The sequence below is a fragment of the Ambystoma mexicanum genome, chromosome 13, assembly GCF_040938575.1.
Source record: "Ambystoma mexicanum isolate Mex_15411 chromosome 13, UKY_AmexF1_1, whole genome shotgun sequence".
Lineage (NCBI taxonomy): Eukaryota > Metazoa > Chordata > Amphibia > Caudata > Ambystomatidae > Ambystoma > Ambystoma mexicanum.
Window position 1 is genome coordinate 616,594,310 of NC_090938.1, and position 14,184 is coordinate 616,608,493.

Below are 14,184 nucleotides of genomic sequence, written 5' to 3' on the forward strand. Positions count from 1 at the left end.
CGAGCAGCAGAACATTTCCATATTGACACCCACGGTGTCCAGGAAGAGAGGGACTTCGCCGAGGAGTTAGTGGGAGAAAGGAGGCCTGTTGCCCAGACCATCCCTATCCTCAAGTCTATTCAGCGAAGAATAGACCCGTCCCTGGTGAACCCGAACCTCACCAGAGCAGTCAATCCCAGAGTTGAAAAACTTTTCAGGGCAGCCCAGTCTGACCCTCTCTATATAAGAGGACATCTGAAGCCAGACTCCCTAGTTGTCACTAACACTCGTAAGAGGGCTGGAACACCCTTGTCATCGTCCGAAGCTCCTCCAGACAAGGAGAGCAAAAAACTATATGGTTTCGGCAGGAAAGTAGCCTCAACGTCCGCCTATCAGGCAAGGATTGCAAACTCCACCACCCTGTTGGCCAGCTACAACTGCCATCAGTGGGAAGAAGTCGCGGCACTCATAGCCTCTGCACCAGAACCCTTAAAGGGCCAGTTAGCACGAATTTCAGCAGAGGGTAGAGCTGTGTCTGGTTGCATTTTAAAAGCAACTTTTGACACCGCGGACAACGCAGGCAGATTGAAAGCAGAAGGTACTGTTATCAAGAGACATGCGTGGTTACGGCAGTCTGGTTTTAAGGCAGAAACCCTGGCATCATTGTTGGACAAACCGGTGGAAGCCGATCTGTTTGGTAAGGCGGTCGAGGACGCGCTGAAGAATGCTAAGGACGAATAGAAGACACTCAAGTCCCTTGGTCAGTTAACCAATAAACCCCCTAACCAGAGAGGGAATAGTAATTTTCGTCGTCCTCGCGGCCAAAATTCCCAGAGAGGATCTAACTATTCCCAGGGGCAGGGTACACAGTGGAACAACAGCCAACAGTCTACCCAGGGTTACGGCAGGGGTAAAGGCAGAGGCAGCCCCAGTAAAGTAGGCGGCACGCCTCCACCAAAGCAGTGACGCTCAGTTCAGGGTCCCTTCTCACACAACCCCAGTAGGGGGACGCATTTCCAACTTCATCCAGGCTTGGGAAGGGATCACATCAGACAGATGGGTGCTGTCAACAGTATCCGAGGGGTACTGTATAGAACTACTGTAGCGTCCCCGGAACCATCCTCCACGACAAAGAATACACTCTTTAGAACATCAGAAGATTCTCCTCGAGGAGATCGCCATTCTGCTAGCAAAGGACGCGATAGAACTCGTCCCGGGACACCAGGTAAACAAGGGTATTTATTCAACTTACTTCCTTGTGCCAAAAAAAGATTTGACAATGCGCCCAGTATTGGACTTACGGCCTGCCAACAAGTATGTCGAGCCCCAAAAGTTTCGTATGACTATGCTACAAGAAGTAATCCCCCTCCTAAAAAAGGGGGATTACATGGCAACCTTGGATATGAAAGATGCCTATTTTCATATTTCCATGTTCCCAGTGCACAGAAGGCACTTGCGCTTCAAGGTGGACAGTCAGCACTACCAATTCAAGGTACTGCTCTTCGGGATAGCTTCGGCACCAAGGGTATTCACCAAGGTACTGGCGGTGGCGGCTGCACACCTACGCAGGGAGGCAATCCCGGTGTACCCTTATCTGGACGACTGGCTCATAACGGGGGAAACCCCAGTAATTTGCAGGACAAACATTCAAAGGACTATCGACCTCCACGAATTAGGCTTCTCAATCGACGAGAAAAAGTCAAGCCTGGTGCCAAGCACCTCCAAACAGTTCCTAGGAGCAATCCTAGATACTCAAGAGGGGTTGACCTTTCCTTCAGAGGAAAGAATTCGGAATATACTACTGCAAATTCCGCAATTTCAGTCCGGTCACCAAATAACGGTACGCAAAGCAATGCGTTTGCTGGGCATGATGGCGTCATGTATTTACCTGGTCCCCCACGTGTGCCTGCGCATGCGTCCCATGCAGGAATGGTTGGCGAAACGGCGGTCTCAGGCAAGTGGTCAGTGGGACGATCTAGTGGTCGTTTCGCCAACACTAGTACAAAGCCTTCACTGGTGGACAAGAGAGAATCTTGCACAGGGAAAACCCTTTTACGATCCCGAAGTACAGGCAGTAGTCACTACCGATGCATGTCTGACTGGGTGGGGAGCTCACCATCACCACCACACAGCTCAGGTTCTCTGGTCTCCCTCAGTCGCCAAGAACCACATCAACCTGCTAGAGCTTCTGGCAGTATTCAGAGCGCTTCAAGCGTTCGAGCCCCACCATCTAAACCTGTCAGTGCAAATCCGGACGGACAGCACAACAGCCATGTTCTACCTGAACAAGCAAGGAGGGACTCGTTCGCCAAATCTGTCCAAGCTTGCCCAGAAAATCTGGATATGGGCACTCAGACGGAACATCTTCCTGTCATCACAACATGTTCTAGGGGAGCTCAATTCCCTAGCGGATGCTCTGAGCAGAGACCCCCTCCCAGAGGAACACGAATGGGTTCTACACAGAGAGGTCGTAGAAGATATCTTCTCTCAGTGGAGTTTCCCCACTATAGACTTATTCGCCACAAGCGAAAACAGACAATGCCCAGGATTTGCATCCAAGTTCCCCCAACCAGACTCCCAGGGGAACGCCCTTTGGATGAACTGGTCAGGGATGTTTGCGTACGCTTTTCCACCAACTCCTCATCAGGAAGGTGGTCAACAAGATGAACAGAGAGTCGATGACGCTCGTCCTAGTTGCTCCTATGTGGGCAAGACAACCGTGGTTCCCACACCTACGCAGGATGGCGGTGTGCGAGCCCATCAAACTTCCAGCCTGGTACAACCTACTGTCCCAGCACCAAGGTCAAACAGTGCATCAACAACCCAACTCAATGAACCTGGCAGCATGGCTCCTGAGGGCATAGAGTTTGGACATCTCAAATTACCACAGAGGTGTATGGACATCCTAAAGGAATCTAGGAAACCAAACACAAGGCACTGTTACTTTGACAAGTGGAAGAGATTTGTTATCTGGTGCCAGAGTAGACAAATCAACCCAGTTGATTGCACTCCTTCCACTATTGTTACATACATGCTCCACCTGCTAGATGCAGGATTGGTTTTTAACTCACTGAAGGTACACCTGGCAGCCCTGTCGGCATACACCACTTCCCATAACAAGGTCTCGTGGTGGAAAGTACCAGTAGTTAAAGCCTTCGTGGAAGGAGTAAAGAGACTTCACCCTCCTATTTCAAACCCACCACCAGGGTGGGACCTTAATGTGGTGCTATCTAAGCTCATGGGCCCCCCTTTCGAGCCCATGCACAAAAGCAGTCTCAAACACCTGACTTATAAAACGGCCTTCTTAGTAGCTATTACTTCTATAAGAAGGGTCAATGAAATTCAGGCTCTGTCAGTGCAGGATCCCTTCTTTACTGTCCATAAAGACAAACTGGTTTTACGCACACACCCTAGGTTCTCACCTAAGTTTATATCTAAATTCCACGTAAACCAGTCCATCGAGCTTCCGGCTTTCTTCCAGGACCCTCAAAGCTCGGCTGAGGTGAAACTACACACCCTAGATGTGCATAGGGTGGTCCTCTACTATGTAAATAAAACTAGACCGCTAAGGAAAACAGATCAACTGTTTGTCTCCGTAGCTACAGGCAGAGAGGGGGATCGCGTCTCTAAAGGTGCCATCTCGAAGTGGATTATTAACTGTATCCAGCTGTGTTACTCACTCTCTGAAAGAACTCTGCCTTTCACGCCAAGAGCCCACTCTACTAGAGGCATTGGGGCCACTCTGTCTTTCATTGCAAATGTACCCCTTGACCCCATTTGCAAAGCAGCTACTTGGAGCTCTATTCACACTTTTACTCAGCATTACTGCATTGACACCCATTCCAAGGCAGATGCACAAGTGGGACAAGCGGTTCTAAGACACTTATTTGCTCATGACCCTTCTCACATCCCACCTCCTTCAGGTACTGCTCGCTAATCTATGCACAGCATGTGATCTAAGCAGATTCCACAAGCCTCAGAAGGGATACATTACTCACCGTAATCGTATTTGTGATGCTTGCATCTGCTTAGATTCACATGCGACCCACCCTTCCTCCCCTCTGAGAGAAAGCGCATGGTTGCTTGTAGTCTTACCTTTCTATCTATCTGCTTGGATTATCTGTACTCACGCTACTCCTCATGCTACCTCATGTCAGAAAAAATACAATCTGAGGATCCTAGACGCGTGAGGGATCTTGGGTACAGTGGACGTCACACTAGGGATAGTATTACTGGCACGCCCTGTGTCGACGCCCATTTTCGAGTTTCGAAAAACAAACTGTAATACTCCGCAGCTTCAGGGTCTCTGCACAGCATGTGAATCTAAGCAGATACAAGCATCAGAAATACGATTACGGTGAGTAATGTATCCCATATATATATATAACACGCGCCCACCACTCTGCGCTGATACAAAAGAGAAGGACTCGCGCATAAAACTGCTTATAATTTAACAACGCGCCTGCAACACGGCATAATTAAATGACAAAAAAACGTGCACATGAAACTGATCACAATTCCCTGTGTGTCTGTAACACGACGCTTATTTCAATGATTTGGACGAGCGCATGAACTGCGTGCGATCCTCCATGCTACTGTACACAAAACTGACTAACTTTGAAACGAACGCCTCCACGCCCCTCTAGAGGTTCATTAACTCGTGTTTTGTGTGTAAACAGACTCACGTTGGCAACTCCTTCAGCTATATTAGCTGTACCGAAAGTAACTGTAAAAATCACACGCTGCCTTCACTTTTGAAACCTGCGCTGAATGTTTTGGCATAACACGCTTATTCAAAGTATAAACTTCAACTTATTTACATGACACTTTACAGTTGAACAGTTCTGTTGCTTGCTAAGACAACGTCAGCATGTGTCTGAATTAAATATACTGTTCTCTCCTTCTTAGACCTTTAGAATGAACAGCTACCTTTTTAGATCTGATGTTTTCTCTAGCATTTGGTGTTTAAATTGAAACGCTCACCTGTGGTCTTCTAAGGAAATGACTCTCACTGCTACTGATGTCTTCTTACTTCTTTGTAGAGTTTTCACGACTCTATATTGGGCCTAAATTAAGGAACTATAATTCGCACAACCTGTCTCTGAATTTCTCTGGATGAATGGCAGTTATAGAACCCTGTGCAACAGCCAAGTACCCAGGCTATTGTTCTCCCAACCAATCAAATGAGCCCTACATTCTCCCAATTGCATTTTATAAACAATATAAATCATGGTTAGTCGCTCATCTGCTGGCGCTGTGGGAGGAGTCTGGCGAGGCGAGTATTTTGCCGCCCTCTCTTCGTGAGGACGTTATTACAGTCTTGCTTAAACCTGGTAAGCCCCCCATCCAATGCGGTTCGTATCGCCCCTTGTCTCTTATCAACTGCGATGTTAAGATATACGCTAAGATCTTGGCCCAACGTCTGACCCCCTATATGCCTCAGATTATCCACCCGGACCAGTCAGGCTTTATCCCGAGGAGATCCACATCCCTTAACCTTCACCACCTATTTAATATTATAGCGAGAATCAATCCTGAGACACAGGCTGTAACGATGGCTCTTGACATGCAGAAAGCTTTTGACTCGGTATCATGGGACTATCTCTGGCGGGTGCTTATTAATTGCAACTTCGAACCCCGTTTTATATCATGGGTCAAACTGCTATACACAGATCCGGTAGCGAGGGTCCGCACAGAGGATAGGTGCTCGCCCCGCTTCCCCATTGCCAGGGGTACGAGACAAGGGTGCCCTTTCTCTCCCCTGATCTTTGCCATCGCCATTGAGCCCCTTGCAGATGTGATGCGCCAGGTCCACTCACACCGGGGACTCCGGCTGCTGGGTTCCCCTGATATATCCTTATATGCTGACGACTCATTGTTTGTCCACTCCCCGGAATATAACCTCGCCCCGATTCTTGAAGATGTTATTCTTTTTGGTCAGCTTTCGGGGCTCAAGGTAAACTGTTCTAAATCTACTTTGTTTCCCCTCACTGATGCTACACCACCACCACCACCACCTACTGATTTATTGGGGTTTGTATGGGCTCAATCTGAATTTACTTACCTTGGGGTGACTGTCGCCAGGCATTCCCAAACAGTGTTCGACTCTAACTACCGAAACTACCTGTCAGCACTTACCCATAAATGCTTGGGGTGGGCGAGGCTCCCGATCTCACTTGCCGGGCGGGTGGGCATCCTTAAAATGTTGGTATTACCTCAACTTCTCTACCGGTTCCTTAACCTTCCTCTATGGCCCGGCAGAGAGTTCTTCCAATCTGTATCCCACATTGTCAACACATTCCTTTGGCACTCTGGTGCGGTTCGCCTTAAACTAAATACACTTACTGCCCCTATGGATGCGGGCGGGTTTGGAGCTCCCAACTTTGAGAGGTATTGGCTGGTATCTCCGGCACAATTTGCATCTCATTGGTTCAATACGGTCCATCCTCCCCCACATGTTCGGTTGGAGCAGAGGGCGGTGGATAACCCTGATATTCGCCCCTTGGTTCTCTCCCCACCCGATCTCGGAGTCAGCCCCCTGGATCCAGTTGGTGCTACATTTATGGCTATATCCAGGATTTGGGCGCTGACTAAATTTTCTTTTCCGTTCCACGGGTCGCTGCCTATATGGAACTTCCTCCCAGGTGCCCCCTCTGTTCCTGCCTCTGTAGCACTCTCCTAGGCAGACTCTGGTCTTATGTTCATGCGCGACATCTTCGAACAAAATAACTTAAGAGAATGGGCTGACCTGCCTGTGGCAGTGCGCTCGGAGTCTCCCGTCTGGCTCCAGTAGTCTGGTCTTCGCCGGTTCCTTAAGTGTCGGCTTCCAGGTTTCCCTAGTATACACCCTGCTGCAGGCCGGGTCTGCCCCTTCATTTGATAAACTTAAGCGTTCCGGGCTGAGGACCTCCATATTGACATCAGACAAATGCTGGGAGCGAATGTGTTCGCGCATTCACCGGGTATCCTTCAATTCCCGCTTTAAACTCATACAATTCAAGATACTACACAGGTTCCACTATACCCTGCTTAGGTTACATCGTATATTCCCAGATCGTTCGCCCAGATGTCCACGCTGTGGTTTCCACAATGCAGATTACATTCACATGCTCTGGTCTTGCCCCTCGCTCGTCCGGTTCTGGAAGGAGTTATGTTCTAAATGACTGATGTCTTGGGAAATGCTATTACTCCAACTCCATTGGGATGCCTGTTCCACGATTTCCCCGGCCTCTATCATGACTCTGGTAAATTAGCAGGGTTGTGCATGCTTCTGGCTACTCACTGTATCCTACTCCGCTGGCTTAAGCCGCATGCTCCCACGCATGCGCAATGGTTGGCCGCTGTGACCTGGGCCTCAGATACTGAGGTCTGGTCTGCACAGTTACCCTCCAGATCTAGGCCTAGGAATGTGTGGTCCCTGTTCCGTTCCTACATCTCGTCTATCTCTGGGGGTGAAGTTTCTGGTTCGTCAGGCTCTGCTTCTCCCACGAATGATTCCTCTCAGCCCATGCATTAATGTGTACCTATTCCTCGATCGCCCGGAATGTTTAATTGTTATGTGTATGTACAATAATTTGCACTGCTATGTTCTATATGTCTACTTGACCAATGTGAGCCTCCGGTTCAGTCATTTGTTTGCTCTTCTCTGTACTGTCAAGCACCTTAAAGGTTTTTAAAAAAAAGAAATAAAATTAGCCCTACATTCCAACAACTTAGCTTGGAAAGCCTGTAATGTGTTGCCTCATGAAAACGCCCTCCTATTCTATGAATCACCCCAGGCCATCTCCACCTACCCCTGCCAGCCATGACACTTGACCGGTTGCCGATGTGAGTCCCTAATTGTAATTGCCTTGTCGCATTTAGTGCAATATTTGGGACATGCCTGACCGCTACAACACTCTACAGGCCTCTTCCTCGTCTCAGTACTAGAGTGGTGAAATGCCTGACTAGTGTTCACTACTCCGAGTCACTTCTTCATCGTCCCAGTACCATAGTGAGTTGAATGAGGGGAGATGATTTACAATAGCCCATAAAGGCAGGGGGAGGTTGGTTCTCAGAAGAAGGCGTGTACCATTTCTATATCCTCTCCCCAATCCCCAAGGACCCTCTACCCATGTGATCCTCCCTCACTTCTCCACCCCCATGGTCAGATCTAAAAGCGATGGCCTTTCCCTGGCCACCTGAGGAGACGATCCAAGGGGAGTAGATGTGGGGATACCCCCAGGTTTCGGACAACATATTCCTTCACCCCTATGTATAGTACTGCACTAATGTTGACTTGCAGCCAAGGCTGGAGGTCTAAGATTGGCTTCACAAATAAGTAGCTCTGTGCATGCAAAAGCATTCACTGGCTATAGAAAAATATTAACCACCAAGTCTCTTTTTAATCTACATTTTCTGTTAATATTGTGAAGCCACAGTCTCAATCAGATTTGTTGGAATTATCCATGTTCTCTGTACTGATGAAGCGTGGCTACATGGGTACAGGATGCACAAATCTGAATCACAATGTGAATCCCAGTTGCAAGGGGCTTGGTTCCATTGAATCTGGTTATAGTAATGCATTATTTAAGCACCAAGACAATTTGCTTGTAATGTGTCACTATGCCACCGAATTAAGAATGGTAAAAATATTACTAGAATTATGTATTACTTATGGTATTATTATTTCTCCGAAAAGAGTTGCACTTGCATCAGAATTACAGAAAAGGAAATGCAAACAAAGTGGCAGTTAACTAACATATCTCAATACAGAAATGAGCAGTATTATCTGGTCGACTTGTGTCACCGTTCTCAAAGCGTTTTTTGAATTTGTAAATTATTTGACAAAACTTGGTCTTGTATCAATCGACTTCTGGGGGATAAAAAATGGAGTCTGGTATAGAAATATCAACTTTAACACATAGGTTATAGATCAAACCATCACAGTGCTTCTTAGGTGAGAGAATTGCAAATCCTGAAAAGATTCTGCAATGAGCTTGAAGTGGGCTTGTTAATAGATTACCAGCTACATCTCTGATATTTTGCATTTTTCAGATCAACAACCCAGACATGCGGGTCCAGATTCTGAAAGATTACGTAAAGCAAAAGTTCCCAGCCACGCCACTGCTCGACTATGCCCTGGAAGTTGAGAAAATCACTACATCCAAGGTAAGGTAGTGGCAGCTACCAGGCAAAGTGTTGCATTCACCCTTTTTAAGAGCTTCTCAATACTTGTGAGTTTTCTGTTGGCCATGCAAGGGAGGAACTGCTAGCCTTGTCTGATTGGTGTATTAAAGTAGAAACTAACTTTCTGGCCTAAACAGTTCTTGTATATTTAGCCTTTGGATCACACTTCTTTCCTTATTATGATTTTAGTGAAGGAACCAAATCAGCATATATTGTTTTTTGTGCATGTGAACCCAACCAAAAAAATCCTTGAGCAGTATAAAAAGGTTATGTTTGGGAACAGTATGTAAATATCTTTTAGCCATGCAGTTAAAACATTGGTGCAGGCTGAGTGTGAGGTTCCAGTCATCTCATGGGTTTCCTTCCCTCGCTCACTCTGTTGCTAAAGTCACTTATCAGAGATCATTCCTCTTGAGAAAGCAGTCTTGGGTGTTGTGCATAGCATTATTCAGTTGCTAGGCCAGTGCAAAGTGATGATTGATTGTCCTATCAGACATCTTAGATGACATGTTAGGTAGTTCATTAAAGCATTCATAAGTCAGTACCACATGATGAAAACTCATGCATCTTTCCTTATGCTTTAGAAACCCAATCTTATTTTGAACGTCGATGGCTTTATCGGCGTGGCATTTGTGGACTTACTCAGGAACTGTGGCTCCTTTACACGGTAAGAAATCCATGGCTACAACACATTGGGAACCTGGTTGGGGCCTTAAAAGGTATAAGGTATAAGCGTTGCAGTTGGCATTACTAATTTGCAGCATTACCAAATGGTCTAATTCCTCCAGAGGTCTGAAATCAACTCTACCTTTGTTTGATAGAGATTGCTCAATAAGAATTGAGGGATGTCATCCACCTCAAACATTAAACCAAGAATATCTAAATTGTTTATCTGGACAACTGAAATATTAGATGTCCAATTCAGATGGCACCAACTTGATAGGCCCCCACTAGGATGGCCTTTTTCAGACTTCTTCGTGCTGGTATACTGAAGTTATAATAACCTGGAACCGTTGGAGGGTCCTTCGCCCACGTTTCCTGCAAACTCTTCAATAAAATCCCTCCAGTCTGAATCCTCTAACCTTCATGATAAACCAGCTATGTTCCACGACACATATGACAAATACTCATCCGAGTCTCCAAGACGTCAGATTTCCTTTACCTCTGGGGACATGATTGTCAGATTTTTCTACCCCAAATAATACAGTGGCAGTCGATTCTAGAGGCTATTTATTATTGCTTGGAGGTAGAATCAAGACTGGAGGGACCAGATCATTTGCTGAGCAAGCATAACCAAGGTACGGCTTAAAGGTAGGATTGGAGCTCCTTGGGAACTAAATTATTCTCAAAGCAAAGTAATATACTAATTACCAGTGGAATTTTTACTGTTTCGGGTTGTCGGGCTATTCCGAGTGAGCAGATCAATCTATATAACTTATTATATCCTTCCTTGCCCAGCACAATTTTATCTCCTGTTGGCCGACAAAAGTCCATCACTAATGGACCATCAACCAGTCTGGCGTCTGCTAAAGTAGCCTCAATTACATTCTGTAAGTTATTTAAAGGGTCTGATTGCCTTTTGGCAGATGTGATATCTTCTCTTTTAATGGCCTGACAACCCTTAACAAGTCGGATCCAATGCATCACTTCATTAATTTGTGTCAAGTTTGGGAACCTCCGGTCATAAAGAAGGGTTGCCTTAATATTGCTCTCCCAGTTTCTCTTGACTGTTTTCTTTTAAACAGCCCACTAGTAGCAGGCATACCACTCTGGGTATTAAACGGGCAAGGCACAAGCTGTAAAATGTTCCAGAGGAAATCGTGAGTAGCAAGTAAATAACAATTTGCTTGGGGAAAGGATCAGGGACTTAGGAGAATGCTCCCTTAAGGCACACAGGCATTAGGCCTGGGTAAATGTGCATGGGAGAACTCCAACACACATGAATCAGCTTTCCAGCAACACAGAAGCAGCAAAACAACTCTAGGTAAGTTCTACCAAGCGTCTTGCAGCACCTTAGAAGTGAAGAAGAGGACGAGAGGGAGCTAAAGGGCCGACCAAGATGGCCGTCTAGGTCTGAGCTCCCTCGTTGCCCCGGTTCAATCCGTAATAATCCTGGTGTTCCCGGCTCCTCTAAGCAGAAATCACTGTTGCTCCTAACTCCCTAAACGCCTATCTGCATTATCACGAAATCTGGGGAAAATTTGACCTCCCCAAACCTCTGAACGGCCTGCTCAATACTGTGCCCCGTAGGCCTGGAGGCGCCCAGCAGACTGCCGGAGCGAGACAGCGCCTCCAACATCGAGCGCACCTCCGGACCCGCAGCGACTCTCCAGGCTGTGACACAGAAAATTAGCGGGGGTTCAAGAGCGGCGGTCGGAGGAGGCCCAGAAGATCCCTCTCCCGCCCGGCGCAGACTGGTGATTCGTCTCCGGTGGAGACACTGGCCACCCGCCTCGCATCGGGGCGGTGCGCCCGAGCTGCGAGGACAAGAACAGATCGAGCAGAGGCCCGTCCCTGGCGCCGTGCTGCCAGAGCCACGGGCCCCAACCCCCCAACACCGGTGGCGGAGGGTGAAGAAACCGCCAAAGACAGCCGGAGTCGCACCATCTTGTCAGCAGGCGCCATTGGGGACCCAGTGGAGACACACGGCCTAGCCATACCCCATCAAAATCTGCAACTTCAAGCTGCAATCCGCGCGACACCTACGGCTGCCCTTCGCCGACCCCAGCACTAGATCAAGCCACTAAGCCCAACAGGCACTCGGACTGGGGAGGACCCGACAGCGACTCTACCCAGAGCCCACCACCCTACCCATCTGACCAGCGATAAACCTAAGCAGAAAACACGCATTGGCTGTATGAACTCATTAGAGCTGACCAACAGGCATCAACCGTACTGCTATTTTGTGGACTATTGAATCCCACCTGAGCCCTCGGCTATCCAAAGCTTGCCATCTCTCCAATTCACTCCACGCCCCCCAAAACCCCCCCCCCCTCCTTCGCCCCATAAGAACAGACCCGGATTACCTCACCCTGGTGAAGCCCCGGTGCAACGCCTGAGCCATAGCGGAAAATGATCACAACCTAGCCTCGCTGTCAACCCCACGGACACATTGGGAAAGGCAGATAAATCCCAAAGGAAGCTAACCTTTGATAGTGGCACGACCCCTAAAACCCCTCGCTTACAGGAAGATCATGATCCCACACCTGACAATTCACAACAAACGGAGTCCGCAGGCAATCCATCTGAAATTAAATAACTCCTCCTAGAGCTAAAAGCTGGCATATGCAGCCTAAACAACAAGATGGATGGCCTGTCATCCAAAGTAGATCTCCTACAACACCGTATTTGCACTCACACGGAGCGCCTGAATGAAGTTGAACCAACGGTTTCCAATCTGGACGATGGCGCAGACTCCATATCGAGCAAAGTGTCCAGGCTGGAGTCCCAAATGAAAACAACCATAGCCAAATGAGAAGATTTGGAAAGCCGCTCAAGGAGGAACAATATCCAAATTATAGGAGTGGGTGAACACCAATCACAGTCCAAAATGGAAGACTACGTCGAAGCACTTTGCATATCCCTCTTCGGGCGAGAGGCCCTATCCCACTTGTAGAGAGAGCACACAGAATTCCATCAGCCAGACCTGCCCCCGGCGCACCACCCAGACCGATCATCGCAAAACTACTTAATTACAGGGACCGTGGCACTATCCTCCGCCTGGCGAGAGAGAAAGGGGAACAAACTCCTGCACGATGGAGACAAGATCCACATCTACCCAGACTTCTCCCTCGCGGTCCAAACACAGAGGAGATCATTTACCAACATTAGACAAAGACTCAGACAACCAGATGGTCTACTCAATGCTCTTCCCAGCACGACTCAGGGTGCAACCCAACGGTAGAGTCCACTGTTTCCAATCTCCAGAAGAAGCGAGCATGTTCCTAGACCAGAGGGGCTGCCCCGACCGGAATCTCAACCAACCCCGACCACAAAGGGAGAGAAACCCAGGAATCCACCATAACCTGCAAATGCCAAAGGCAGGAAATCCTCCAGCAACACGCAACAAAACGACCGGGAGAAGCACAAAATGATTTAACAACGGGGCAGGGATAATTGGGAAGCCCCGAGCGCCCCTAGCACAGCATTTGTTCGTTTTACAGTTTGTTGTTACGGGGAAGGAACGCAATTGACGGCCTGGAATCCCCAGGATCCACCTCCTGCAATAGTTCACATACAGGCCAGTTGGGCGTTGCCCGTGGAAAAGATTCACCAAGGAAAATGGGAGGGAATTGTGCCACCCGTTCAGCGCCTCCCGCCGACCCTCTGTCACCCATGTCACCACCACCGCTACTGCGCCATCCAGCAAATACTCCCACAAACAGTGACCAGACCGCTAGACAAAAACCAGCTACAACGTCACTGATCAAGGTGAACAAAACGAAAGCCCAATTATACATTAACCCACTCCATTCAAAGTAGTTACCTGGAACATCAGGGGAGGCAACATCCCGTCTAAGACGAGGAAAATTCTACAGTATCTGAAAAGACATGAGATCGACGTGGCCATGCTCCAAGAAACACATCTACGTCCTGGGAGCGACCACCTCTGGGCCAGAAGCTGGGGCTGCCACAGATACTTCTCCTCATACTCGTCTTACTCTAGAGGCGTCGCAATCATAATCAGCAGGAGGACCAACTTCCGACTGGTCCACACAGAGAAAGACTACAAAGGCAGATCTATTCTAGTAAGTGGCATCATAGCGGGCCAAAAAATAACCCTTGTCAACTCCTATGCGCCTAACACAGACGGCCCCGACATTTTGACATTTTAGCTGGGTACTAACCCACCTCTCGGCCCAAGACCCGCAACCATAATCTGGGGAGGTGATATGAATACGGTGCTTGACCCAGCGAAAGACAGGTCACGGACCACACCACAGACCACTTCCAGGGCCAGCCTTCAAATAAGAGAAATCTGCAGGGCATTCGAGCTGAAAGACACATGGAGATCGTCTAATGGAGAAATACAAGGCT

The 14,184-nt window shown here is 48.0% G+C and overlaps 1 protein-coding gene across 4 annotated transcripts in view; it reads left to right on the forward strand.

Moving 5' to 3' along the window:
- Positions 1–14,184, forward strand: part of ACLY (ATP citrate lyase) — a 434,227-nt gene that overhangs the window by 399,899 nt on the left and 20,144 nt on the right. For all 4 annotated transcript variants that reach the window (XM_069634496.1, XM_069634498.1, XM_069634497.1 and 1 more), the window contains 2 exons: positions 9,016–9,129; positions 9,732–9,814. In XM_069634496.1, coding sequence (XP_069490597.1) covers positions 9,016–9,129; positions 9,732–9,814 — 197 coding nt within the window. The remainder of the gene's footprint in view (positions 1–9,015; positions 9,130–9,731; positions 9,815–14,184) is intronic.